The 27517-nt window shown below is 51.4% G+C and overlaps 11 protein-coding genes across 11 annotated transcripts; 4 read left to right on the forward strand and 7 right to left on the reverse strand.

The window, feature by feature from the left end:
- Positions 1 to 869: 869 nt before the first annotated feature.
- J4E93_004684 (uncharacterized protein) lies at positions 870 to 1895 on the reverse strand (the record flags this gene model as incomplete). Its single annotated transcript, XM_049342611.1, has 2 exons — positions 870 to 956; positions 1362 to 1895. 2 exons carry the CDS (start codon positions 1893 to 1895, stop codon positions 870 to 872), a joined length of 621 nt encoding a protein of 206 aa, XP_049200763.1.
- A 239-nt stretch (positions 1896 to 2134) lies between these two features.
- Positions 2135 to 2814, forward strand: J4E93_004685 (uncharacterized protein; the record flags this gene model as incomplete). The annotated part of the gene is made up of 2 exons (XM_049342612.1): positions 2135 to 2164; positions 2215 to 2814. The coding sequence occupies 2 exons, from the start codon at positions 2135 to 2137 to the stop codon at positions 2812 to 2814; spliced, it is 630 nt and encodes a 209-aa protein (XP_049200764.1).
- A 918-nt stretch (positions 2815 to 3732) lies between these two features.
- J4E93_004686 (uncharacterized protein) lies at positions 3733 to 4489 on the reverse strand (the record flags this gene model as incomplete). Its single annotated transcript, XM_049342613.1, has 2 exons — positions 3733 to 4285; positions 4335 to 4489. 2 exons carry the CDS (start codon positions 4487 to 4489, stop codon positions 3733 to 3735), a joined length of 708 nt encoding a protein of 235 aa, XP_049200765.1.
- Positions 4490 to 5026: 537 nt separating this feature from the next.
- On the forward strand, positions 5027 to 5878 carry J4E93_004687 (uncharacterized protein; the record flags this gene model as incomplete). Its single annotated transcript, XM_049342614.1, has 2 exons — positions 5027 to 5217; positions 5269 to 5878. 2 exons carry the CDS (start codon positions 5027 to 5029, stop codon positions 5876 to 5878), a joined length of 801 nt encoding a protein of 266 aa, XP_049200766.1.
- Positions 5879 to 6158: 280 nt separating this feature from the next.
- Positions 6159 to 6934, forward strand: J4E93_004688 (uncharacterized protein; the record flags this gene model as incomplete). Its single annotated transcript, XM_049342615.1, has 2 exons — positions 6159 to 6286; positions 6337 to 6934. 2 exons carry the CDS (start codon positions 6159 to 6161, stop codon positions 6932 to 6934), a joined length of 726 nt encoding a protein of 241 aa, XP_049200767.1.
- Positions 6935 to 10025: 3091 nt separating this feature from the next.
- J4E93_004689 (uncharacterized protein) lies at positions 10026 to 11090 on the reverse strand (the record flags this gene model as incomplete). The annotated part of the gene is made up of 1 exon (XM_049342616.1): positions 10026 to 11090. The coding sequence occupies one exon, from the start codon at positions 11088 to 11090 to the stop codon at positions 10026 to 10028; it is 1065 nt and encodes a 354-aa protein (XP_049200768.1).
- A 4418-nt stretch (positions 11091 to 15508) lies between these two features.
- On the reverse strand, positions 15509 to 16855 carry J4E93_004690 (uncharacterized protein; the record flags this gene model as incomplete). The annotated part of the gene is made up of 2 exons (XM_049342617.1): positions 15509 to 16770; positions 16822 to 16855. 2 exons carry the CDS (start codon positions 16853 to 16855, stop codon positions 15509 to 15511), a joined length of 1296 nt encoding a protein of 431 aa, XP_049200769.1.
- Positions 16856 to 17300: 445 nt separating this feature from the next.
- Positions 17301 to 18686, reverse strand: J4E93_004691 (uncharacterized protein; the record flags this gene model as incomplete). Its single annotated transcript, XM_049342618.1, has 2 exons — positions 17301 to 18490; positions 18680 to 18686. 2 exons carry the CDS (start codon positions 18684 to 18686, stop codon positions 17301 to 17303), a joined length of 1197 nt encoding a protein of 398 aa, XP_049200770.1.
- Positions 18687 to 18915: 229 nt separating this feature from the next.
- On the reverse strand, positions 18916 to 20508 carry J4E93_004692 (uncharacterized protein; the record flags this gene model as incomplete). Its single annotated transcript, XM_049342619.1, has 2 exons — positions 18916 to 20223; positions 20308 to 20508. The coding sequence occupies 2 exons, from the start codon at positions 20506 to 20508 to the stop codon at positions 18916 to 18918; spliced, it is 1509 nt and encodes a 502-aa protein (XP_049200771.1).
- Positions 20509 to 20822: 314 nt separating this feature from the next.
- On the reverse strand, positions 20823 to 22381 carry J4E93_004693 (uncharacterized protein; the record flags this gene model as incomplete). The annotated part of the gene is made up of 2 exons (XM_049342620.1): positions 20823 to 22063; positions 22111 to 22381. The coding sequence occupies 2 exons, from the start codon at positions 22379 to 22381 to the stop codon at positions 20823 to 20825; spliced, it is 1512 nt and encodes a 503-aa protein (XP_049200772.1).
- A 2531-nt stretch (positions 22382 to 24912) lies between these two features.
- J4E93_004694 (uncharacterized protein) lies at positions 24913 to 27454 on the forward strand (the record flags this gene model as incomplete). The annotated part of the gene is made up of 4 exons (XM_049342621.1): positions 24913 to 25018; positions 25066 to 26076; positions 26127 to 26858; positions 26910 to 27454. The coding sequence occupies 4 exons, from the start codon at positions 24913 to 24915 to the stop codon at positions 27452 to 27454; spliced, it is 2394 nt and encodes a 797-aa protein (XP_049200773.1).
- Positions 27455 to 27517: the final 63 nt, after the last annotated feature.

Here is a 27517-nt window from a genome sequence, read left to right on the forward strand (position 1 = left end):
TGACTCTGCCTCGCAACAGTATATGCCGTGCGACAATGACGTTCCATGGATCACGATGGGCTGCGTCTATCAAACCAGTACGCTCATAACATTGCCTTCTTACGAGACGGTGTCCGGGGTTCCACGTCAACTGCACCAAAAGCCCTGCGCCTGGCTATTTGCGATGATGTTGCCACCACCACGATGCCAACATTGATGACAAGCGCCCTAGTCTGCAGTGTGGACGGATCCTTCGGCCTTGATAGACAGCGAAGACAACCATTACACAATTAGAAGCCGAATGACATCTTGTACCGGCCCTCCTCGACTGATTATCCATGGCCCTTGGGTCTTCGCGTTGTTCAAGCAGGATTGGTGGTTATGGGAGCCTACACCGCCTCTACGCTGAAGTTTTCAGCCTCGTCGTTGTCATTCCGAGTGCCAATCGAGGCTGGTTGAACACCTCGTTCAGCACTGCAGCCTTCTCCATTGTTACTGTGGCTATGTGCGTGACGTTCGAAATCTTGGTCTCGCAAAAGAGAGCAAGTACGCTCAGACATATCCCATACAGAAGCTGACATCACGCCTGACCTCATGACTTATCCCAGCGAAGAAGAGGTTGTTGGGCTAAATATCTGCAACGGTAGGCCGTGATTGCATGCAGCGTAGCGAGCAGATACATCATAACACAGTGCATCGTGAAGAAAGTTCATAATCTATAGAGACTGTGACATCCACCACGTTGAAGCTGGCTTGTAATAATACCGTCTAATGCTAGACATGAAACAAGTATGTACAATCGCAATAGATCGTCCGTAAGAACAAAAGTCGGATAAGAGCGGATGCGACATCACCGGTGCGACTGTTGGGATCTCATAAGTTCATCATGTCTATCCGAGAGAGCCTCCAAGAACCCAAACCTCGCCATTGGATACCTTGTCGGCGATGCTGGTCACTTCAACGTCAGCAGGTTGAATCTGTAGGCTTGTGTTAGCTAAGAACAAATAGAATTTGGGCCAGGTTAAGTTAGTCGGTGGGTAAATGCCAGCAAAAATCCAAAAATAGTCAAAAATGACCAAAACATAAGCAAAAAAAAGATCCTGGGGTATCTGACTATAGCCAGACGAATGCTGAACAGAGTGGGACTCGAACCCACGCCACTTTCGTGACCAGGATGTCTTGGAGGTAACGAATTACCGTAGACTTAATGTTAAGAAACCTTAACCTGGCGCCATAACCAGCTCGGCCATCTGTCCTCAACAGGTAATTGATAGAAAGTGGACGACGAGATACAAATATATTGTTGACTGTGTGGGCGTGGGACAAATGGTGGGGCAGTGCCAACCAGAGGGCGGGACTACCGACATAGCGGCATGGCTTACCTTCTTTTGGCCGTCTTTGGATTCCCACCAAATCTCATTGCCGGCAAGCGTCTTGACTTTCTTGCCCTCCTCCCATGGGCTCTCCGGTATGATGTGGCGCTGAACAAAGCGCTCAAGATTGCCCCGCGCCCGGTCTTGGCCGCTGGTGCCCTCGTACGCGTCTGCGCCAAAACTGTCGTAGTCGTCGGGGTCTTCCCAGGGCTTCCTCTTCAGGTCGCGCATGATGCTGTTGTTCGGAGCCAGCACTGTGGCATTCTGCGAGGCGTTGTCGAGGCGGCCGGAGACTGCGTCGATGTCACGTGTCAAGCCGCTGAAGATGGCGATGTTCTGCGTCTTGCCGATGACATCGGATATGATGACGCCAGTAGTCGCCTGGCCTTCAGGATTGCTCATGATGTAGTCTCGGAGAGGCGACTGTTCGCTGAGGATGCTGAACGACTGGATGATGCTGTCGAAGGGGCGGGCTTGCGCAGACGTGGCAAGTGTGAGGGCGATGGTTGCGAGAGGGTATGCGACGAAAGAGACGGGCTTCATGATCGTTCCAGATGGTGCATTAGGGTGTCGTTACAGGTTCTGGGTGAACGCGGCGTTGAAGATGGAAGCACAGACGTCATGCCGCGGTGAAGCCAAGACCTCGTGACCACGCGACGGGTCCACGGGTGCCTTCCGAGCTTGGGGACCAACTCTTCTTTTCCTCACATGCCTTCACCAACGTGACACCCCGCGCCCTGGAGCGCGTCCAATCCAGTCGCGCCAAGTGTCAAATACCCGCCATGGAGCTCCAGATACCGACCGTCACTACCGTGAGTGCAGCAATCAAGTATCGCGCCCGTACAGTCGCTAAGTAGCTCAGGATGACCTACGCGCCTTCCATGCGCAACACTTCCCACACGCGCCGCCGCCAGAGCATATACTCCATGGCTTTGAGGCCGAACCAGAAGTAGCCGAAGAATATTACGACGAAGCCGACGATGGGCTGGGCTACTACCCCGACGGCACGAAGCGCACCCTGACCGACGAGCAAATCGCCATGTTTCGACACTCCGAAATCCATGCAATGCTCCGCAAACGGCGAGTGCAAAAGGAAAATGGCGAAATCTCTGACGACAACGCTGTCTCTGCAAGCCCAGCGCCGGCTGTTCCACCCACGCAAGAGAACTCCTCGCGCACGGCTGGTGTCGACAAGGCGCAGCCTGAGGCGTCTACAGAACCGAAGAAGCAACAGTGGGCGACCAGCAGCGCTACAACAAAAGCCAAGGCCAAGAGGAAGCGGGATAGATACGCGAAGAGGAGGAAAGAAAGACGGCTAGAGAGAGGCTTGCCGCGCAGACGGAGCGGCCGCGACGGCGCAGACAGCGGCGATAGTGACGATGGAAGCGACGAATGGGACGCTTGGCACCAGGCCAACGGGCCCGACGTGCAAAAGGACGAGACCCTCGATCTCGACTATTGAACGGACAACAGCGACAACTGATGGTCAATCATTCGTTCGATGCAGCAGACCATCCACCCCAACTGCTGGCTTGGAACAGATATAACACACTCAGCCGGACTCAAGTCGTAAGTACCCTTGTTTTCCTCCACTCCCATATGCAATGATGAAACTCTAGTTATCATCCTTAGGCGTAGCCGGCGACAGGCTTGAGACGAGGGTGAAAGACTGCTTGCGGCCTGATCTCTTGACTCGTCTGGCGCTTTCCAAGACGACTCATAATCTTCTCACTGAGCACCACTTCTCCCCGTAACACATAACATACTATCTGTATCGTTGTACTGATTGTTACTAGGCTTCGTTTGAAATGTTGAGACCACGATATCCACCGGAAAACACGGAAGAGACGCGCAGACAGGCAGCAGCTGTGATTGCGCCGCGACATTGTGGGACAACTCTAGGCACTTCGTTGATATACGGTCACCATACGTGGAAACCATAAGAGTAGGGAAAATTGATTGCATTTCAGCAATCATTTAGGTACACAATTGGGAGAACCGATTCCTCATGGAAGTAGCCGCACTATGAAGATGCATTGAAGCCATAATTACCATGAAACTAAAGTCTTCAGTTCATCTCCCAGGATCTTTCTCAGAATAGCACTGATTTCGAACGCGAACAATCTCAAGATGCAGCAGAAAACTTTTGATGAGTAGTTGAACGGGAGCTCGCCGCCACGCTTTCAAGTGCCCTTCTTCCATATGAAAGTGTTCTGACTGTGTGCGAGCTGGACCGGTATGCCAGTGAATTGTCCGAAGACCATCGAATGAGACAGGCAAACAATCTCAATCGCTATTGGTATTGGGCGTCGCAGGGACGCCGTGTCACCTCCAGCTCTATCGGCATGCTTCCAGGCAGACGACTCCATATCTGGGCGACTTACGGGTTCAGATAATCACTCCATCGCTGATGGGTGTAGTCTACCTTCACTGCGAACGGCATATCTTGGATGCGTGGTTTGAGATGTTCGTACACGGCCTCGGCTTTCTCGCGGGTCCCATCCAGATCTGGGACCGAGAATACCAAAACCCGTACCTCTCGCAACGCGAGGAGCGAGCGAAAATACTTCGAGTGGCGGACTGCAAAGCAGAAGTCCATGATTCCCCCAGTCATGTTGCTCCAGTAGACTGTGAGCTTTAGGGTCGTGATCTGTTTGCACTGGGTTGGCTTGAATTTCTTGAGCGATCTCTTTGCTTCCCGAATACAATCGATGGAGAATGTCCCGAGAGCTAGCGGCATGATTGCGGTTTCCGAGTATATCTGACGGCAGGTCCTCAGAAGAGCCGTGTTGTGTTTTGGCCCTGTCGGTGAAGGGTGGAATCCAAATGACCAACTTGACCGATACAGTTTTCCGCCCAGCACAAGCTTCCAGATTTTGTTGCGAATCTCGGCGGGCATACGAAGCAATGGGGAACTCTCGTTCTGTTTGACGCTGACGGCATGTCAATTGTTGTTCATACAGAAGGATTGGATATACTCACAGTTCCTTCTCACCACCTTTGGGTGTGACGTTGAGTAGGCCATTTCGAAACTTGTGATATCCGCGCGCGGGTCGCTTGATAACCTTGTCTGCGCTCTTCTTGGTGGCAGGTGCCTTCGGGGCTTTGTCGCCGGCGGCAGTCTTGCGGGGCGCCATTGCTGGTGTACTTTGTCGAGATTGCTGAGATTGTTCGAGTAATGCGCGGTGTTCTGGGTTGGGGTACAATCAAGAAATGATTGACCTTTGAGGTAAAAGCTAGGAAAGACCTGGCAGTCGAGGACCACCGCGAAGGAAACCGCGTAAGACTAGCGTGTGACCGTGCGTTGAGCAAACAGGCAAGCACGTGGCAGTGATTAGAGACTGGTGAGGGAGGAACGATGGTGATGGTGATACGAATCGCTGAGTATGGGTTGCTACCTAAGCCACGCCGTATTATCGCTCACCTTACACGACATGTATGAGCGAGCGTCGGTACCGTTGGAGATGAGGATGGTCAGTTGACTTTACCCTCTACTTCGTGCTACTACTTGACATTATATCTGGTCTCGCCTACCTTCGCCTCCTACATCCTGCTCGGATCAGGTATTTCATCTCTTCTGACTTACCCTGTGAGCCCGGACTGCGCCTTTACCTGACAGCTAGGGTCCAGTAGTCCTATAAGTAGAAATCTACTCTACTCTTTTCCTTACACACATGCTCTACACCTCCCAAATCATCGACAACCTCATTATGGCATCCCGAAAGCCTAAGCAGACTGCGACAGTCGCCAAGAGCATGAAGGCTTCCACTGGTGGAAGAGTAGCCAAGCGCAGTCACAAGAAGCTTCGCTTTCATGCAAACGGCCTGCTTAATGTCGAGCAAAAGACAGGGAAGTACCTCAAGATGTCAGTATTTCCATCGACTTGGGTTCAAGTGGTTCACTGATTTGAACACAGCGCGAGACAGAACCAGCGGAACTCCCCATTACTGCGGTTGCCAGCGGAGATCCGCAACTTGATCTTCGGATATGCACTTGGTGGTAGGACATTCCACATCAGCCACAACATCTATCAAGATGTCACAAAGAACACAAATGTCTCAAAGAACACAAGTGTCTCAAAGAACGCCCTCGCTCTACTCGCTGTCTGCCGACAGGTCTTTGCTGAAACCGCTTTGCTACCCTTCAGCTCGAACACCTTCTCAGCTATACATCCCCAAGTGTTCAATATGTGGATCGAAGACTTTCCCTCGGTCTTCGCTGAAGCTGTCACTTCGGTACGCCTTCATCCCTGCGTAGTGTTATCTCTTTCGGATCAATGGCTGGACCTTCATGACGGCATACCAGATAGGCAGGATCTTAGGCTCGGCCACAGAGACAAGCGACTGTCTTCGAACTTGACCTCTCTCAAGAACGTACAGCTTGTTGTGGGCATGGTGATAAGAGGCTCCAAGCAAGATAGCAACAAGCCGCAAGAACGCGGTTGGCAGTTCATAAAAGGTCTGTATGAGGCAGAGAACAGCAAGGTCGAATTCACCAGAGGTTGGAGACTGCCCATGTTTTACTAGGGCTTGAGACAGTTGCTTCTCTTCTTCTCCTTTGACAAAAGCACTCTGGAATTGGTCTAATGCAATTGCGAACGTGCGAGTACCTAGGTAGGCTACTACATCTTACCTGGGAAAGTCTATTCAATTGTGTTTTACTTCACTATCACTATTCCTATATCGTGCCACAGTGGGCGATCTTTCACTTTAAGTAGCCCTTTGCTATGATACAAAAATTCATTTTCGGCTTGTGCAACTACTCTCAACCACTCCACTGACGCATCCATTCGACTTCCAACTCAACATGTCGGCCGCTCAAACTACTCCTCAGATAAACACACCTGAGGACAAGCCTCGCCGAGGAAAGCGCGGTTACCGAAAATCCCGAGACGGCCTACTCAATGTCGAACCCATGGGTAGTCAGATTGCTATGTAAGCTGAGCACTATCACATCTAAACTCGTAATACTAATGCCAGTGTAGTGTACAGCGAAACGCCGAAGAATCGCCCCTCTTACAACTTCCTGCCGAAATTCGCGCCATGATCTGGAAGCTCGCTATTGGAAACCCTATCATCCGCCCAGCATGGGGTGGACCTATCAAGCCACTCAGATATAGATCCGTGTTTGAGGAGCGAGCGTCTGAATTCCCCGCACCGAGGCACCGCTTCGCCCTCCTTCGTGTCTGCCGCCAGATCTACTCGGAAGCTGCTGCGTACTCTCGCCATATCAGCGTCTTTCGCTTCTACGACTTTGGCAGTTTGACATATTGGCTCAACCACGCGACAAGTGCTCAGCGAAAGGCTGTACATAAGATACAATTTGGTCGCTATGAGTATATACTCAGAAAGTGGATGTCGAGACACTTTGCGGGGGAATTGAAGAAACTGCCGGCGTTGACCCAAGTTCAGATATCATACTATGGGTACAATGCTGAAGCAACTAAGGAATTACTAGATGGGTTGGACAAGATGAAGAGGAAACTCGGTAAGACCATGAACGTGAAGCTGGAATACCAAGCTCGGCAAGGTAGTCATGATTGGGTTTATACTTTCTTGGATGGGGGGGACTTCAACGTGTAATGAATTGGTAAGATCTGTCTATAATGACCCATGATCGTTTGCTCGTGCGATGGTAATGTGCTAGGCTGGGGCGAAGATAGCGGTCGTAGTAAGAAGCGGGACAAGTAACATATGAACTGCGTACAGAGGCGTCTTGGAAGCTCGCTTTGTGATTGGTATGAGAGATAAGCCCTCCAGGCTGGGCTGAGACGTATTGAAGGGTGGTGGTCATGGCACCGCAGGCCGCTACGTTCAGCGGAAGATCCAAAACCATTGTCCTATCGCTGTAGCTCAATGCGTATGCGCCGAACATGCGTACAATGAAGATGAGCCAAATTCCTCGACCAACCGGCATCAAGAACTCCCGTCTCGCCTGTTAAACAGTGCATTTAAACCAAGGCTAGCTTCCGTGTCCTGCCTGCGAGGTCGTTCGAATGTCGGGCTCGTTTCTGTCGCAGTGGTGTGTGGATTATTGCGCTGGTTGTTTGAGATGTCCAGGGAAGGCAGTCGTGGTGGGCTGTGCGATGTGCTATCTCCAGACGTGCTGTGCGCTATCAGAGACGCCTGCAAGGAAGTTATCTTAGTCTTGCGTGATTTAATCTCTTTCCATACAAATCGAGCCTGGTAAATTTGACGTCTCAAAACGATGGCCAGTTTTGATAGTGCCCATATTGGAACGATGGCTAGCAACATGTACAGCTGTACAACATCCAAACTTCCCACGATAATCATCAGTACTGTAGATAGTGCACACATAATCAGGGATCGGATCGCGACTGTCTTTTCCCCACTAGAGGGAGACGGATTCGCAACGTGACCAGACCGGCTCATGCCATCAGCTCGCACGCGGATGGATGGCTCCATCAACGGTTCGGACGTGGTAAGGTTCGGAGATAGAGCATCTGCGATATCGATCTGATACAAAGGTTCCTGCGTTGATAAGGAAAGGGAACTGTCCAACACAGTTTGCTCTTCGTTGAATCAGTAGATGCATGATGAGAGTAGAGACGAGGCTTACCATTTACGATTTCAATTAGAGCAAGTAATGGAAGAACGAGCAGACCGATCGCAACGACTTGACCAAATCCAAGCATTCCTGCATCGCTCGATGGGTAGACGTCGGCTAGTAATACCGCAGAAATCGTGTTGGTCGTTCCGTAAACGAATTGGAAAGCCCACACGGGGATCTCAGAGAGATAGGCTTCATGATATTGCTCAAGGAAGTACCAAACAGATATCTTGGCAGTGTCATTCGATGGCTCGATTCTCGTATCATAGTCAAGACGGGCATCCGCGATGATAGTTGCCGACTCCGTTTCGGAGAGGAGTTGCGACCGGCTCCAGAGGTATATGGATATGCGATCCATAAGAGGAGCAGTGACATGACGTTGTTGAGTGACTTCCGGAGCAGCTAGTCGAGCTATGGCTGAGATATGTTTTCCCCATAAGATTATCAGTACAGGGAAAATCATGAGTACGAACTGGATTTCACCCAAGAGCTCGGGTTTCGACATCCACTGCTCCAACGCGCATTGGATAATTCTTTCGTTGGCGCCATATCCGCCAAACCAAATATTGTCCAAGAGAAACGCGAACGTGAATAAACTCAGAAACACAAGCGTGAATACTACGCGACAGTACCTGACCCATCTGTGCTGGGCTAGGTGGTTTCGCAGTACATCGAGTGACAGGCTGTGCGTCGTAGCTGAAAAGTAAGCCAGCGACGTGACTATATGCCATTCATTCTGGGACATAACACATCGACCTAAGAGAGCAGCAATTAGTATTGAAATTCCTGTTATAAGCTGCTGATCGCTGAGCATCTTGATGAATTTGGCAAGAACATGGCTACGACTTCGTTGTTTGGGCGTCTGTGTGAACATGAGGATTTTGGTGCTTTCGTTGCGCCTTTTTCGCCTGAACAGGCCCTCCAGTATTGCGATTGCATGCTTGTCGGTTGACTGTAGTAGACCAGAAGGCAAGGTCGAGGTTAGGTACCCCCGGATCACTACCACGAAAACAGCCAAAGCGCTGAAGTAGAATGATACGAGGATCTACTCTTGCATCAGCATAACGAAATATTCTAAGGTTTACTACTTACCCCAATGCCTGCAATGTCTGGATTGACTTTTGGTTGTGTTGGGCATCCTTCTCCCGAGTCTGCACGCCAGCTCCAGAATCCACGGCACGCAGTACAGTCGAGGGAACTACCGCAGTTGCCCATGATGGCAGGACTGAATCGAATTAATGGAGGCAGTGCCGCACCACTACGCAGGGTTTATAGCGATGTTGAAACCGGTAACGTGTATCTGATGGTGATGACCGACAGGCTGAGAGATAGTGAGCATGTAGAACCGAAGGATCTTGGAAGCTGCTGTGGCATGAGACTATCGTCTAAACGCAGATAGATGAATAAGTTGGGTCTATGTTGTGAAGTCTCTCTCGTCGTGTCGGATGAAGCTGTATCGCAAACAACAAGTTCTCGCCACCTCATCTTTTCAGCTGCCTGTTCAAGTAGGCGCGACATGAACACCGCCCAGACCGCCACAAATCTTTGATTGGGTGACTTCTAGCCCCCAAATCTGCCCAGGTATGACTGCATCGCAGAGGAGATAGGAGAGGTTCAAGATTGGGCGGGAGTTGCTGGGCTGTGTACTTCTGCTCGTTTTCCGCGCACCACCACAGCTGGGCAAGGCGCTGCGCTGCATGTTTATTGTAGCCATGACGAATGCGCAGCGCAGGAAGGCCGAGCAGGGCTACGAGCGTCTTGTGATCTATTGAGGAGTTTAGTAACGGATAATACAGCATGCGATGTGGTAGAGCTCGTGTAAACCTTTCAATGTTGTAATCACAGGATTTGGGAGTTGTAGAGCGAGGAAAGTGCCAGGACATCCAGCTGCTTCCTCTTGACTGAGTCATGTATGGGGCCCGCGCCAACTGCGCTTGTGTTACGCGAGTCATTGTACACCACCAACGCTTTTGGAACTCATCCAGTCACTTTCTATATACTCTACTACATCACTGGCATTCGAGATAGAACATCATTGTTATTCATTCGTCTTTCATTCATACAACTGGTGCAACCCAGTCACGTTGGGGTATATACAACTCTCTACTCCTTGCTCAAATCCGCAATCTGCAACACCGCCTTACCGAAGTTCTTTCCCTCAAGCATACCAATAAAGCCCTCAACCGCATTATCAATGCCCTCGGTAACACTAATCTTCGCCTTGAAAGTGCCCTCAGACAACCACTTCTGCAGCTTCTCCTGGTGCTCCTTCGCATGCTTAGGACCCATGTTCTCGTCGCCAACAATGAAACCGCGGATAGTAAGGCGCTTCGCAACAACGTTCATGAGGTTGCGGATGGGGTACTGCTCGCCGGGCTTAGCGTTGTACTGGGAGATCATGCCGCAGGCGACGATGCGACCGAAGTTGTTCATGGCGTTGATGGCGGCTTCGAGTTGCTCGCCGCCGACGTTCTCGTAGTAGATGTCGATACCGTTGGGGGCGAGGCGGGCGAGGGCATCCGCGGGCTTCTCGGTCTTGTAGTTGAAGCCGGAGTCGAAGTTGAGCTCCTTGGTGATGAAGTCGAGCTTCTTGTCGTCGCCGACGGAGCCGATGACGGTGAGGCCCTCGTGCTTGGCGAGTTGACCGACGAGCTGGCCGACGGCTCCTGAGGCGGCGGAAATGAAGATGGTCTCGCCCTTCTTGGGTTGGCCGATCTCGTAGAAGGAGGACCAGGCGGTTAGGCCGGGCATGCCGAGGGGACCGAGGAAGTACTTGGGGTCGAGGTTGTAGGGGTTCTTGAGTTCGATGCAGTTGGCGACGGCATCCTTGTCGAGAACGGAGTACTCCTCAATGGGGCTGATGCCCATGGTGATGAGAGTTTGGCCCTCCTTGAACTTGTCGCTGTTCGACTTGACGACCTTGAAGATGGAGCGGTTGGTGATGGGCTTGCCGAGCTCGAAAGGAGGGGAGTAGGACTTGACGTCGGGTGCACGCATGCGGCCGCGCTGGTATGGGTCGAAAGAGGCATAGAAGTTCTTGACGAGAAGAGCACCCTCTGGGAGCTTCTGGTCAAGGTCGATGTCGCGGGCCTCAACAGCGAGGTCCTGGCCTGGCTTTGGCCATCCCTCTGGGACCTTCTTGAAGATGACGCCCTTGTTCTGAACCATGATGGTGTGTTTGTTGTGTTTAGACTTGGGTATTAGGAAGGAAGAAGTAGGGTATTGTGTGTTGATGTTGTAGAGTGGTTTAATAATTTGATGCCGAAGATTGAGACATGAGCACCTAGCTATATACCAACACCTCTAGCTGACAAACTGTGATTTCACCGCCGAGAGAAAGACCCTGATTGCATCATGGGTGGAGGGAGGGACCGGAGGCGCCGTCCTAGCACGGCAAGCCCAGTCGTAACGTTGCATATCGGCCAGCGACCGGCAAAGGATCGCAAAACGAATTTCGTCCGACCACAAAAGCCACTTCTTTGGTTGAAAGCCTCGACGCGGGGCCCGAAACTTGTCGCGAATGCAGAATCTTCGAGACAACGTTGAACGACACGAAGCCATGACGAGCGCTCGCGCCGGGAGTCACCCGCTTTGGGGAAGGTGCCCGCTGCGAGATTTAAGGCTGAGCCGAGGCAAGTGGGGCGTGGATTGGTAATGGAGGGGTGTAGCTAGAAGTCGCTATGGATTCAATGCACTCAGCGGTGAGGATGCTAGGTAGTGTGCTGACTTGGAAGGATTAATGAAACGTCCGAGCATATGTCTGATTCGTCTTGTGCGTTAGCAATTGGAGCAGCATGTCGGAAAATGATCACCAGCAAGCCAAGTGCGTCTCAAAGCGTGTCGTACGAAAAGCTCTACAGTATTCACCCATAGTGTGCCGGGAGGATACGGACGTAAGTCGGTACATTGATTCCTGCGTCTCCGTTGGATGCGGTGCGTGATGAATTACTTGTGTATTTGTCAACCATCATCCTCCCTCGAAAGCAGTCAACTGCTCCATAGAGCTATCTGACCAAGCCTAGCCTCAAGAAATCTATCGTAACCTTTACTCCGTGTAAACACAGGGAAGTTCCCTTGTTGGGCGATGTCATGCTTAATCCCGTCGTCGACGGCTCTTACGCCCAGGTGGAGGTTTGTATGCACGCCATACACTATCGCTCGCCTGAAATACTCGGAGGAGGTTCTTGTACTACTCCTCCTCTTCTTCCTCTCTGCTGTCTACAAAGAAGTCTCCCTCTTCCTCCTCAGGCTCCATGACCTTCTCTATCAGCTTCAGCGTCTGCCGTAACGGCAAGCCGACAACGTTGTCGTATGACCCTTCTATGCGCTCGATGAGGCACGCGCCCGCTGTCTGTATACCGTAGCCGCCTGCTTTATCGTTACCGTCGCGCGTTTTGACGTATGCGAGGATCAGTTCGTCGGTCACTACTCGTGTTAGCATCCGATTCAGCCATTTCTGAACAGGAAGAAGTACCAGTAGGATCAAACATAACCGTAGTCTCTTCAACATGCGTCTCCATGGCATATCCCGGATCTACCGCAGACTCTAATGGCTTCATCACCGCAACGGCGGTCATAACCTTGTGCGCGCCCTCATCTCTCAGCATCTTCAGCGTTGCTATATGGTCTGCCTCGCTCTTTGGCTTCTCCAGTATCCGCCCAGCGTGCGATACTACGATTGTGTCGGCAGCGATGACAATGGCAGGTTCGCCGCGCTCGCGATTGTTAATCTCGGTTTTGTATACGTCATGCGCTTTGGCGGATGCGGTTTCGAGAACGTAGTTCAGCGCGCCGAGCGAGTGGTCTAGGTTTTCGGCGAACTTGGAGGGGACTACGTCGATTTTTGTGAGGCCGATCTGATCCGAGTTAGCTTTTAATATGTTCACGTCGTAGTGGGGATTCTCTTACTTGTGCGAGAAGCTGTCTTCTACGTGGTGACGCGCTCGCAAGCACAACTCTCGATCCTCTCAACTCATTCAGCGCTGGCAGATTTAGTGGCGGAGGTGGTCCTGGAGGCGGTCTCTTCGCCAATGGCGCGCCTGATCCGGGTTTATTTTGTGGGATTGGTGACTTCCGTGCATCTTCATACGATGGTGGGGGGTCGGACGGTAGTAGGGGCTCTTTGACGTCCATTGTGGCGGATGAAGTATGTTTAGCGATCAGGTGATATGCAGAGACTGCACTTCAATAATAAAAAGGTCAAAGAATTGGGTATGCGCTGCGGTTGTAGTGATGTTGGGGATATCTTTCGAGGAAGCTATGGATTTCGGGGATGCTTCAGGGTCCAAGCTCCTGCGCCACCCGACTGGATGACGTTCGACTGGGGAGCCGCAACGCAGATCTCTCCTTCTTCTATTTTTCAACGATGCAACTACAAACTACACTCAATCACTGCAACGAAAGACTGTAACGTATTGGAAGCGATGTTCTAGAATTCTGACGATCAGCAGTAAGTCGCATGCACACGGACATCAAGACCGCAACTCATTTTAGCTACTCCGATCTGCACCCATTTCTACACGGCACAGTTCCCAAATCCTTTCCATCTCTTGCGGACAGTCACCCATTTTTACACGGCACAGTTCCCAAATCCTTTCCATCTCTTGCGCACAGTCATGTACAGCGTAGATGTTGACATCGGCATTCTCACGCTCTTTCCCTCCCATCGATTGCGCAGGGATCCAAAACTGCAATATGCCATGACTAAAGTAAGACACATAGAACCGACGTTTCTCCCCCGTACGCCGGTTCATAAGATACTGCTCTTCCTTCTCCTGATCCCCTGTCGATCTGTATGGGACATGAAATGGCGTCCACAGATACGTATCTTGTCCAGCTAAACGAAACTCGGCTCCTTGTGGGTAGTAGTAGGCTCCCTGTGGGTAGTACTTGCTTTGGTTGTCGCTGTAGCCACATGTATTTATGCGTAATGTTCCAACGCTGTAGTCCGAGTTGATTTGATGTTTACACCATGACTGACGTGTCAAGGTAAGGTAATCAACTGAATACAGTGCCCATTCTCCCTGCAGGGACTCCATGGGAAAGACTTTTCGACGGAAAACCGATTGCCACACAAAGAATGCGAAATCCTTCCAGTTGAAATGGTAGATCCATTGTTTTGCAAGGGCCTTCTCGTAGACATCATCCGGACTTTCGCTTGGTGGTACAGTACCTGCTGGGCCCGCGCTCGCAGCTTCTGGTTTCTCAAGTTTTGTTCGCCCTGGTTTGTGAACTTTGTCACATTAGCTGAGGTACTGACACGAGCTTAGAATGTATACTTACCGGAAAAGAGATCAGCACGCCTACATAGCTGACATGAACCTTGATCGCTGGGTTTCGGTCCAGTCGAAGACGTCGGCGCAAGATATCGTGTGCGACTTTGGGGTAAAGTGAAGGTGTACGGCGCTTCGTCTTGTGATGCTGATCTGCTCTTATAGTCCGTTACGAGTCCTGTAGTTGCCATGTCTTCTTCTGTTTTATCCGGGATCCCAACGAACACGTAGTGGTACTCATCAGCAGTACCACCCAGTTCTTCCGGTGGTATCGCAATGATCAGATATGGACCCTCACAGAACCACAGTGATATGCCTTTTGTATCCTCGTTCGGAGAAATGACACCATCGTCTTCCGGGCGGCGCTCTCCCTGGCAAACGCGGTCCAATGCCTCGAAATACCCGAATGTAAGGGGACGTTCGATCCCAGGGATTACACATTCAGCCCCAAGATCGCCATCACTTCCCAAATGTTTCTCGAAACAGATACTGCCTGCCGTCCATGTGCTGGCGAACTGGTCGGTCCAAAGAGTTGGAAAGTTCTTATAGTGAGTCTGGAGGTATACGGGAGAATACAACGTATATTCACCGCAGATAGGTAAGGTTGGGGCGTTGATTGATCCGCTAGCGGCTTCTTGTGTCAACTCCTCATCTTCTATCATCGCCGTAGCATGTTCCAAGGCACGCATAGCTTTATCTTCGTATTTCAGATGTAAATGGTATGCACTTTTGACGGCGGGTGGAAGGCCCTAGTCTTCGTCAGGGTCGGACGTGCTAGATGCACTGTTTCCTACTCTTTCGGTCTCGTTTTCACTAGAGGAATCTTCGTCGTCGCTCGAGCTCCACGGGTCTGAATCACCCTCCTCGGATGCGATAACCATTGTCCGTGCTGATTCGACGTAATGAGTGTTCATAGCTGCGGATGTTCCGGAAAGTCCTGCTTGTTGAGGCACAAGTTTGCAATGGTTTTCGGTGGCCTTGTGCAACATCGCTGTATCTAGTTGTTAGTATCCACATTCCAGCGAAGATGAACGCGTACTTACTCTAGGATCAGCTGCAATTTGAGGCAATTGTATGAAGCTGAGATCCTTTTCATTTTTCCGTTCACTGCCAGCCATTTTATAGATGAAGAAGACGCGACCAGCCTCCACTAGCGCTTGTGATATCTTAGCGTGTCGAAGTCGCGTTCACGGCTCGAAACCCAAAAACCACGGGCCGACTCAAGATATCGAAAACCAGCCTTCTCTTTTTAAGCGAGTCTCGAATTGATTCAGCATGCATCATCGTAGCTAGAGAAAACAGGTATATTATACGTCATTGAATGCGGACGTCCTGTCCGGTGGCCGCAGTAGGTGCGAGATATCGAGTCCGGCCTTGGGGTAAGACAGGGTTGTACGGTGTTTTGTAATAAGATCGCGGCTTCCATTCCGGCATTCCCGGCCACCATTCGGACATCTCCTCCTCGTCCCTCTCTAGAATTCCATGAAGATGGATTGTTTCGCCAGAGATATCCGCGATGTCTAACAACAGATATGCGCCACCCAAGAACCATATTTCAGCCTCTGCTGTGACATTATTAGAGTGCCAATAAGCTTCACAGGACTGCGGCTGCGTCGACGGACATTCCGGCGCAGTGTATGTAAAAGTTATACGGTGGGCGTTTTTGGCCAGTTCGACTTCAGCGCCAGGACCTACACCGTCTCCCCAACGTTGTCCCAGTCGTAAGGTACCAGTGCGCCAGTAGCGTAACACATCCCCTTTGAACCAGTGTGGCCTCTGCTCAATCCCTTCTCGCAACATGTCGTCGGAATAAAGTGTATATTCTCCGCGAATGTAGGCCGGCGGTTGTAGTCCCTGCAGAGCAACATTGCCATTGTTTTCGTTCCCAGTACGCAGCTTCTCTTTCAGATTGATATAAGCTCGTAAAACATCGTTTTGATAGTGGATTTCTCTTGCCAGAGTATCTTCCACCGCCTCCTTGTTTTCGATGAGCTGGATCATCTTCGTCTCATACTGGACGATGATAGCCTTTTGTTCGCGCTCAAACTCGATTCGCGTTTCCACATCAGCATCTTGTTTCTTTTTACGTGTCGATCCCGGGTTGGACCAAGACCGGGCATATTTCGTCGCTCTCCTATTCTCGAGAAGCTTGACCATCTCCTTCTCATACTGGAGGAGGAGAGTTTCTGATAAGCGGTCGAAATAGGTCAAGTCTGTGGCCCACCACGCGAGCTGAGTCTCGTTTTGATACTCGACGAGCATAGCTCTTCCTATGCGCTCGAGATCGGTCTGCCCGAACCCAACATAATGCAGCTCTTCGCGTTTGGGTTTCGACACCCCCTTCATCGCTGCACCAACATCTGATCGGTCCTGGTGTTCATCGATTCTGACATCCGTGGGCTTTGCAGGGACAGAAGGAGGCTTTGCAGGAAAAGCAGGCTTCGCAGGAACAAACGGTTTTGCAAAAGCAGAAAGCTGTGCAGGAACAGGAGGCTTTGCAGAGACAGGAGGCTCTTTCGGAACGACTCGGAAGTAATCCTTGATCTTGCCGTCCCGTATGAGCTTGCGCGTAGCTGCTGTGGATCGTTAGAAGCGGTTCCTTCCCATCCGAACTTTGTTGCACATACGCTTGACGTGTGGACTCTTCTTGATTGGCGCCATTGGGTTGTTGTGTGTGTTTACCGGTGACTAACGAGGAAGCTGCCCCGGAAACCATTCCGAGAACTAGACGCACGCTCCATTGATACGAGATAGGAAGCGTTCACCCCTGATTAGCGTGCAAGGGTTATTAGCGTGTCGCGTCGCGTCGCGTCCGAGGAATGAGACCGAACAGCCACCCTAATCTACACCCAGCCTCCTCTGCCCAGGTATTGAAGCAAGTTTCTTATTGATCATGTATACGTCACTGAGAAGGAGAAGTTTGCAGTGTCCATAAAGCTGTTCGCGCCATTCGATCACTAAGCTTGGAATTCCCAGCTGCTGGGAAGGATCGTTCGTTCTATTACTTCCCATCTCTTTTGCCCGAAGAGCCTCTGGTTTGAGCTCTCGGAGACTATCAGAGGCGTCCACCTAGCACCAGAGAATCCCGAGGTCTGTTCATCTATATCTACCACTCCCTCTCATCCATGCGACTATGCTTCGGACAATTCTCATCGCTACACTGCATTTCCTTATCCTCGTAATAACAGAAACCCTCACCAGAGTCAGAGTCGCCCTCTTCGTATGGCGTATTCTTCTCCTCGTATGGCCCTTGGTAAACCCATCGACTGTCCACTTTCGTCCATTCCATATCGCGAGTGTGCTTCTCCTTCTGGAGCGAGACACCGGTGAACACGATGAGCTTATCACCCTTGCAGCCGATCACATATGCCGGTATGTGCAGAGACAGATAGCCATTACCTAGGAAGCGGATTCCAAACTTGTACTGTATGGCTCCCCCTGGCATCAGACTGGTAGCTGTACTTCTACACATTTTGGTAGCGGTAATTATGTACATCTTCGAAGATGCCACGTTCGGAAAGGCTGGCATGGTTATGCTGAAACCCAAGCTTTGTAGCTTCGATGGGGACGGGATGCAGAGATCACTCCCCCTCAAATGGGGTCTACGACGATGGGGACGGCCATCGTCTATCGTAAAGTGCCCGCGGTGGAGGTTTGCTTTTCCGGTCTGATTGCCAGCATGTTGCTGAGCTTCAATATTCACACTGGAGTAGAGAAGCCAGTTACCGTGGATACCTCCCACGGGATGCTCTTTGCCTTGTGCTTGTTCTTCGTCGAGCCAATGAGTCAATTCTCTTCCCTTGGCGATGTAGTCTTGGTGTTTTCTGAACCCGATTGCTTTCTTTATTCTCAAAGCATTCGGCCGTTCGGGCGCGTTGGAGTTCGCCGAAGAACTCCAGCCCAGCATGTCCGAGTCGCTTTCTCCGTCTCTTGGGAGCTCGTCCCAGAAACCCCGCTCTTTGTCATCGTCCAAGGAATCGTCTGGCTCGGGATGGGGTTCCCAATCAGGCTCGTCTTCCTCCGTATCTGAAAGACCTTCTTTTGCACGAGCAATTGTGTCAAGGATACGCGCGTGCTCATGTCCCCGAAGCTTAACAAGGGTAGCGTGGTCAAAACCCTCATCTCGTAGTGCTTTGAACATTCCGGCGATGAATAGTTGGAAATTCAGATTCTCGAATTGCCCATCGAAGGACTGTACCACGTTGAAATAGTACGTTAGGGCATCTTTGTAGCAGTTCAGGTGGTGGAGATTGTGATCTCGGTTTTCCCCCGTTTCAAACCAGTACCCATCGATTACTGTGAGAGGTGAGCACTCTTCCTGTCGCACGTAGAACAGCGAACGTACTTTCTATGGCGGATGCTAAGCTCGCGTTTGCAGCCCTGGTTGCGAAGTCCATGAACCCTGGGGTCCCAAACAATTTTCCTATCGTTACCGTCGTGGTCAGTTTCGCGCTAAGACAACCTTGGAACGGTACCTCGGCAGACTCACCATTTGGGAATGCCATGTTGACGTCAGAATGTATGTCGATCGGGTAATGTGGCGTAGCTGTAACAGAAGTGTAATTCGAAATGTGATGTTGCGACGCGTTTTGTGTGGCCAGGAAAGGCTCGGAACGGTGTCCATGGTTACGGAAAGGGGCTGCACTAGCCGTCTTTGACCCGCCGCGTTGAAGAAACAGCATTAATTGATTTCGACAAACAACGTATCATACAAACTATTACTACCAATTGTTCGATACATCAAAGGTCTCGGAGTCCTCCGAATAGTCCGAATAGTCCGAGCATTCGCTAGGACTATCTTCTTCAGCTGAAGTAGGCGGGTCGTATTCCAGCCGACGAGACATGTTTTCACAGTGACGTTGATACACAGTGCAAGCGTCCGACGGATCCTGATAGACGGCGTAGAAGTCAATGAAACCGTCTTCAGTGCGTCCACCAATCTCGTATGCCGGGATGCGTATCTTCATTTTCCCACCCTTGACGAAGCAGATTCGAAACCCCACATCTTCCCCAAAGTCCTCGTCGGATATACTGGCATTGAGTAGACCGGAGTTCATCGCGCCTTTCTTCATATCCCACTCAAAATCGCCTGTCCATGATTTGTTTGACGGCCGAAGTTCCAAAGTGGCCGTGTAACGCGAGTCGTAGTCGTCCCAATCAAAGCTGAACTCGCCGCAGCTGTAGCCGTCGAAGACTTTATCGTCAAATTCCTTGCCTCCCAGAAGGAGCATGTCGAGGTATGCAGTGGAGTAGAGGTCCCAAGTGATGTCGACATAATCTTCCAGGCCTGTCCAGCGTACTTGTGGGCTTTCGTTGTCTTTTTCGACCCCCGAAGCTATTCTTTCCTCAATCCATTCTTCCATGGCTTTGCCACGGGCTTCTCTCTTTGCGTGTTTCTGTCGCGTCATTTCATAATCGCCGGCCGAAGGATCGCTCTCGGTGTCTGTGGCGTCTTCGCCGCTAGATTCAGTGGTCTCAAGCTCGTCGTCTACGATATACAGAATTGGTCCGCCTTCTCCTTCATCGGCCTCATACGCCTCATACGCTTCAATGGCGAAGAGTTCCTTGACACTAAATTCCTCGCTCCTGACGGCATCAGAGAGATATATTTTCAGCCTCAAGCACCCGTCGCGGAGAAAAACCAAGTGTACTCGCAAGGGCCGAAGCTTGGCCTCATTCTGCTTGGTAGAGACGTTGTAGAAGGTGACTGGCACCTCCTCAAGCGCGGGTATCTGGTCGTTCGGCCACAGCCCTTCGAAAGTGCCCTGCCATCTGTCGCAAGGTCCATCCCAGGATAACCATAAGCTCGCCGTTACTCTGATGGCCTTGCCACGTCTATCGAATCTCTCGAATACCAACCGATCCTGCTCGTACTCGTGGAATGCAGTGTGCTGAATACGCTTTCCAGAATCCGTCTGACCCAAGAACTTGGATTTCGAGTACAGAATGTAAGCCGTGCAGTTTAGTCGTGTGGCGATTTCGTCGCCCTGTCGCACTCGTCGGGATAGCTGTGCTTCGATCCGCTTGACCTTGTCTTCACATCTCATGTGTCTGATCAGCGCATCTAAGCAGACTTTGTATTTGCAATCATGTTCGTGAGAGTGTAGAAGTACATTCTTCGTTGCGTCTGATGGTGTTGGGGTAGATGGGTCGTCTTGTCGCTCTGCAATGCGTGCACTTGAGGTACCGGAAACCTTGCGCCTTTTGATAGCCATCCGAGACGCCTTTCGATCTTTCTTGCTGTTCTGGAGGTCTGCGGTTTGCTTGCGTAGCTGCAGATGCTTACGATCCTTCGATGTAGTGTGCTGGCCCATGATGCGAAAGGTACACTGAGGATCGACTGCCGAACGAGAATGAAAATCGATTGGAGTAATGATTGAACGCAATCAAATGCGTTTTTGCGCAGTCAGAATAAGTCTAAATAGTTCTGGTCCATCCGAGGTTGTGGTGAAGGAAGTGCTGACCGGCTAACCAAATCAAGTATAATGCAACGTGTCGCGCTCGCTTTGCAGGGCCGATTACCATACATAGTACGATGTGTAACAATAAAATAATGACGATCAGCGACTTCAACCAGGGTTTGAGCATCGACGCAGCGTTTCTCGATCCCACCAACACTCTACAGATCTCAGTCTACCAACTTCGTCTTGTCAACATGAAACATTTTGAGAATTGCCTCGTATGCTTCGTCGAAGTCGATCTTGTCAATCTCCTTCTGCATCTTCTCCCTGCCCGAGACAATCTCTTTGGCAATACTGGGCCAGTCGAGGGTATCGTGACCAATCATCTCTTTCGCACCGCTGTCTACATGGACTGGCAGTAACTTCCCATCCTTCTTCCTTACGATACCATCGACAATGACAGTCTCGATATCGGCCGGGCTGGAGTGTAGGATGATGGCGGCGACTGGATCGTGTTGCGCGGCACCGACCAGACTAGGACTCAGAGCATCGAAAATGACCAGATCTGCCTTGTACCCTTCCGCGATGCGCCCAATCTCGCTGCTCATGTTCGCAGCCTCTGCGCCCTTGATCGTTGCAAGATTGAAGGCGGCCTCGACACTGAGGCTATCAGGAAGAGCTCGTGGAATCTTATCTTGTTTCATAATGTGTTCGTTGTAGTGGTTTCGCGCATTACCGAGGCCGAGTTTTGCTTCAGCGATAATGGAACCAGCAGTGGCGGAATGGCAATCAACGCCAAGCGCAGCGTTGTCCTGCAGTCCGATCGAATCTCCGCTTACGCCTCCATCCGGGAATGAGGCGTCGAAGCAGTAGGATCTCCCCATGGCCATCTGGAGCTCTGAACTCGGGGTGGAACTCACGAATGCACCAGCGGCCTTCAAGAGTTCAGCATCAGCCTTGACAATCGTGCCACCATGCGATACGATGATCTTCTCATCAAGTAGACCATGCTCCGATGCTGCTTGTATCACACTACCTCCTAGCGATACAGAGCCGTGGGTGGTAATCGTCTTGACGCTTTTCGCGTTCACTCTGGCAAATATGCCTCTGATCATATCCGCAGGTAGAAACCAAAAGTCGAACGCGAAGCCCAGCGTTACCCTTCCGTCTCCAAAAGGTCCATTGTCGGCGAGCTCCTCAAAAGTATTCATGACCCAGTCTTCGAGAAGGTTTGGATGCCAAGTGAGAGGGTTGAATTGTTTGACGAGCGAGATTGGAGTGTAGCAGAATACGGAGCGCATGCCAGAAGATGCAGTACCCGCTATGGCAGCTTTGGCGTGTTCGGGCGAGCGGGTGATGTGTGCGTGCTCAACTACCGTGGTTGTGCCAGCTGCAATGCTTTCCAGTAAACCGGCGAGCTGGCCGTAGAAGACATCTTCGGGCGAGTACTGGAAAGACTGCGAGTTGCCTGCTCTTTGTCAAAAGGAGGTCCTGTGGTTCCAAGCGAAGCCATACCAGTCACCATGTAATCCAGTAGTTGTTCGTTGGCATGCCTGCCTTTGAGCTGAGTTTGCCAAGCATGACGATGTGTATCGATGAAGCCTGGGCTGATGACCTTGTCGGTGCAGTCGATAGTCTCAGTTCCTTCAGATGGTTTGATCTCATGCGCGATTCTTGTGATCTTGCCGTCTTCGACAAGAACATCGGATTTGGTGGGAACGACGTGGTTGTTTGCATCATGAATCAGAGCGACACCGCCCCGAAGAAGAAGGGTTTTGGAAGCCATCGCACGAGTCGTCACACCTGTGTATAGTTGTCGCGCTTCCACCATAGCTCTATTCCAGAGGATATATACCTCGCTCGTTACCTTGTATGTCGCATTACGCCCCGGTCAGGGCTGAGGTCATCGTTGCTTCCTTTGACCCCTCACTCCGCTTTTATCGGCACCCGTGGACGCATCAAGAGCGAGACGCGACTTTCCATGGCGTTAAGGCTTCACCGAACGACGAGAAACGGAGTTTAAGATATCAGTCAGCTGTAAATCGAGACCTACCTGTGTTTTGCCCTATCAACAGGACACAACTATTGTCGCGTGTTAGAAGCTGAGGTCAGCGTCGCGTGTTGGTTTTCGCGAAGGGTCGATGACGTAATCTCGTGATCGCTTCAGCGCTCCATCGGGGGCTTCACGCGAGACTGCTTCTCCCGCATCAACTACGGGACACCATCATTATGTCTATTCACGACGGAGCCAGATCTTGCACGATTCATAAGTTCGCGTGGAGCTACATTTGCGCGGCATCTAGCATGCGGCATTGATAGTAGAAGACGCCTTAATCCGCAGAAGTACTGACATTCGCCAGATCACGCATTATCGATCTTCAAGTGTGCTATCAAGCTCAAGCACGCCATGATTCGCCTCTTTCACTACCACAACGGCTCCTCTCGAACGAATACCACGATACTTCCGAGTCCTCCCTCTTTGCGGACATCCATTGCCTGACTAGGTAGTGACCGAGATGAACCCCCATGAAGGACAACAATTACGCCGTCGTAGTCGACCACCCCGCGCTCTTACGACCTCCAGACCCTCCTCGGCGATATACACGCGAAGGTGCATAGGGCTGGGAAGGCCAGACGTTCGGGGTGAACCGCCACTCGCTTCATCAACCCTCACGAGGATGTGGCCTCATGCTGCGTCGGAATACCCGCAGATCATGCAGACTCCGTACTGCTCCAGGCCCTCGGTTTGTGCTTGCTGGAACCCACGACGTTGGTTCTGGTTGCATGCATTGTAGCGTGGCAACCCAATGGCATCCAAGCATCTAGGACAATTACACGTCGTAGCACGCGGGCTGAAGAGGCGACGCAGGCTGGTTGTAGTGGAATTCCGCTAGGTCGTGAGCACGTGCGTAGCTGAGCAGTTGCTTCTTCTTGAAGAGCGTGTCGATTCGCTGGCCCGCGTGAGTGATACATGTCTCAGATGGTGTGCTACCGCGAAGTCGATTTGCATAGCCTAAGCGATTCAGGTAAGAGTTCAGCTGAAAACTCCGCGCATGGGTCATCTCAACCCGATACCCTGGTTGTACAGCATCTGGAGATGAATCTGGCGCTTGTCACGCTGCAAATGAGGCTAGAAACCTTACCCAGATTACCGATCCCGAATGTGGCCCCGCGGAGACCCTTGAGTTCTGAAACACGTCCAAGAGCTCAGCAATGATATTGCACCTTATTCCGTTTTTGCCGCAAACACTACCTTCTAGGCTCACGTTTCCATCGAAGCGTTGGAGTGATTTCCACACTCAGGCGGAACATCCCGAATATTTTGAAGATACACAAAAGGGCGCGCTTGCGTGCTCGCCATTTGTTTCAGTGCATTAGCCTTTCACACCTGCCGGCCTGTGTGACAACCTACTTACAGCGCCGTCTTTCGGGCGCTAGTGCGGCTGCAGTAGACCTGTCCAGGTAAGCATCGCATTCGTCGCCAATGCCGCCAACCGAGATGTCGCAATCCTTGGCATCAATTGCGAACGTTACGCGAACAGTTCACACCAGATGTCAGTCTGTTGAGATGCTGCAAGGCTGGGCATGCCCACCTTTCTTCCTCTCGTTGTTAACGTCCTGTTAATGAATTTGAGGATAGCTAAACAAAGAGGTCATTGCACACATCAGTTGCACGGATGATGTCTGGGACATTGTAGGTGTACGCTAGCCATGGCCAACCAGCGACCCCAGATCTCCCACGCGATCCGCCAACGCCTCGAACGCCATATCTCCGCCTTCGGAAGCCCAGACCTAACAAGCTCAACGCTTCGCTGAGCCCAGCCTGCCAAATTCCTCGTCTTCCATCTGCCAATAAGTAGGATTCTGCTCAATGCAAAGCACGTCATGATCGGGCGCTGTGCAGTGATAGCATTGCTGCACTGTGATTTGCACGGAAAGCTTCTCTCGCACACTCTGCCCACGCCAAGCGCAATGTGCCGTCTTGTTAGACGTCAAAACCTTGGGATGGCGCCGGGCCATAGCACATGCGGCTGTGCCTCCGCCTTGGATCTGGAACTATGTGGCATTTCTATTTGACCGAAGTTGACTTTCTCCCACTGTTTCTCCACGGGGGGCTCGTTCACACACAGTGCTATAAGGGTGCATCCATCTTCCCTCGGTCTGGCAAAACGTCGGGTCTTACAGATACTGCCCTAAATCAACACGCTCGACTCTGGAAAACTCCACGATACCGGAGCCCTACCTCATTTGTTTCAATCTGTTATCCACGGAATTCTAGGAGCCCAGAACTCAGCCTCGCTGACGACGTCCGCCAACATGGCATCTGCTGGTCAGAAAGCAGCCAAGGTGCTTGGAATCAACCTTGACTACCGAAAAGAGCCCGAGGTCTCTGGCGCTGCATCAATATCATCCGTGGAAACATGTAAATATCATCTAATCTGTCATCCGGCAGTTGCTAACGAAGCGTAGACGTCGAGCGCGAACCGACCGCAAAAGAATGGATTTCTCGGTTCAAACCGTCAGCAACGGCCACCAAACGCTACCTAAGAAGTCTGTTTCCCTTCTGGGACTGGATCTTCCACTACAACCTGACATGGCTATTCGGAGACTTCATCGCTGGATGCACCGTTGGATTTGTTGTCATCCCTCAAGGTATGGCATACGCTTTGCTGGCGAAGCTGCCTCCTGAGTATGGACTCTACACAAGTTTCGTCGGTTTCATTCTCTACTGGGCTTTCGCTACATCCAAGGACATCACCATCGGTACTGTTGCAGTTATGAGCACCATCGTTGGCAACATTGTCACCAAGATCCAGGATAAACAGCCGGAGATCGAAGCCGTGGACATCGCCAGGGCTCTTTCCGTCATTGCTGGTTCCGTTCTCCTGTTCATCGGTCTCACCCGTCTTGGAAGGATCGTCGAGCTCATTCCTTTGGTTGCGATCACCTCATTCATGACCGGCGCTGCCATTTCCATTGGAGCCGGTCAGGTACCAGCACTTATGGGTATCTCTGGCGTCAACACACGTGGTCCCACATACTTGGTAGTCATTGACACACTCAAAGGCCTTGGACGTACAAAACTCGATGCCGCTATGGGATTGAGTGCACTTTTCCTGCTTTACGCTATCCGCATCTTTTGCAACTTCATGTCGAAGAAGCAGCCATCGAAGCAAAAGGTCTGGTTCTTCGTCAGTACACTACGGATGGCCTTCGTTATTCTTCTTTACATCATGATCAGCTGGCTTGCCAATAAGGACATCCCAGGTCTTCACAACGCAAAGAACGATGTCAAGATGGCAAAGTTCAAGATCTTGGGTCGCGTGCCACGAGGATTCCAGCACGCTGGTGCCCCGAAGATGGACACCAAACTTCTCTCCGCAATCGCGCCTGACATTCCAGTCACCATCATCGTGTTGATTCTCGAACACATCGCAATCTCGAAGTCTTTCGGGCGCATCAACAACTACGTCATCAACCGTAAGTCTTTCTCGTGTCTCGGATGAGGAAGTACTAACCTTGCTGTTTAGCCTCGCAAGAACTCGTCGCCGTCGGATTTACGAATGTTATTGGTCCATTCCTTGGTGCCTACCCCGCCACTGGCTCATTCTCGCGAACCGCTATCAAGTCGAAAGCAGGTGTCCGTACCCCGCTCGCTGGTATCTTCACTGCGGTCATCGTCCTCCTCGCCTTGTATGCTTTGACGGCAGTCTTCTTCTACATCCCTTCGGCCGCCCTTGCCGCCGTCATCATTCACGCTGTCGGCGATCTAATCACGCCACCCAACGTGGTCTTCCAGTTTTGGGAAACGTCGCCTCTGGAAGTAGTAATATTTTTTGCAGGTGTCTTTGTGACGATATTTACGAACATCGAAAACGGCATCTACGTCACCATCGCGGCCTCATTCGCACTCCTACTATGGCGCCAGCTATTCACCCACGGAGCTGTGCTTGGCAGAGTCAGGATCTACATTGCCAGTCCAGAGACAATGGCCAACAAGGACGATGGCCACTTCGCCCCTGGATCTTCCGCTGCTGTTCGTGAAGCGTTTATCCCGATTAGCCGCAAGGATGGCTCAAACCCGCTGGTCGATATCGAGACTCCGTATCCCGGTGTACTAATCTACCGCTTCACTGAGGGTTTCACATATCTCAACCAGCAAGGCTATATGGATGAACTCGTGCACCACGCGCAAACCATCTCCCGCCCAACAACACTGGACAAGTACCAAAAGATCGGCGACCGACCATGGAACGATCCAGGTAAGTTTCGTCTCTGCAATGGGCGCTATTCAATTTACTGACTTCTACGAGGCCCACGTCGCGGAAAACAAATCAACGTCGACGACAACCGCCCCATCCTCCGTGCCATCATCCTAGACTTCAGCGCCGTCAACAACGTGGACGTCACATCAATCCAAGGTCTCATCGACGTCCGCGCACAGCTCGATCGCCACGCTGCACCCGAAACAGTAGAATGGCACTTCGCCTCCATCAACAGTCGCTGGACCAAGCGCGCCTTGACAACCGCTGGTTTCGGCTACATCGACCGCGAGCGCTTTGCCGCGCGCCAGCACTGGAACCCAGTGTACAGCTTTGCACCTCTTGATAACTCGAGCCCGAAGTTGCACGACGAGGAGGCGCAGGATGAGATTAGTGCTGTTAACAGGAGTAAGGGTCTGCCGAGTGGTAAGGTAACGACTGTACATGGACAGAACAGACCGTTCTTCCATATCGATGTGGCGGCGGCTGTTGAAAGTGCTATTGCGGGTATCAATGGGAAGCTGGCGCAGACTAGCTCGGGGAGCTCACATGAACATGAAGTTGGCCAGACGGAGTTTACGACCAAACAAGATTAGATAGGTCGTTGTATATATTTTTCGGTTTGCCATGTTTTCGGCACACTCTTCTAACACTTCGCG

This window comes from Alternaria ventricosa (assembly GCF_023758065.1).
Source record: "Alternaria ventricosa strain BMP 2768 chromosome Unknown scaffold_6, whole genome shotgun sequence".
NCBI classification, from domain to species: domain Eukaryota; kingdom Fungi; phylum Ascomycota; class Dothideomycetes; order Pleosporales; family Pleosporaceae; genus Alternaria; species Alternaria ventricosa.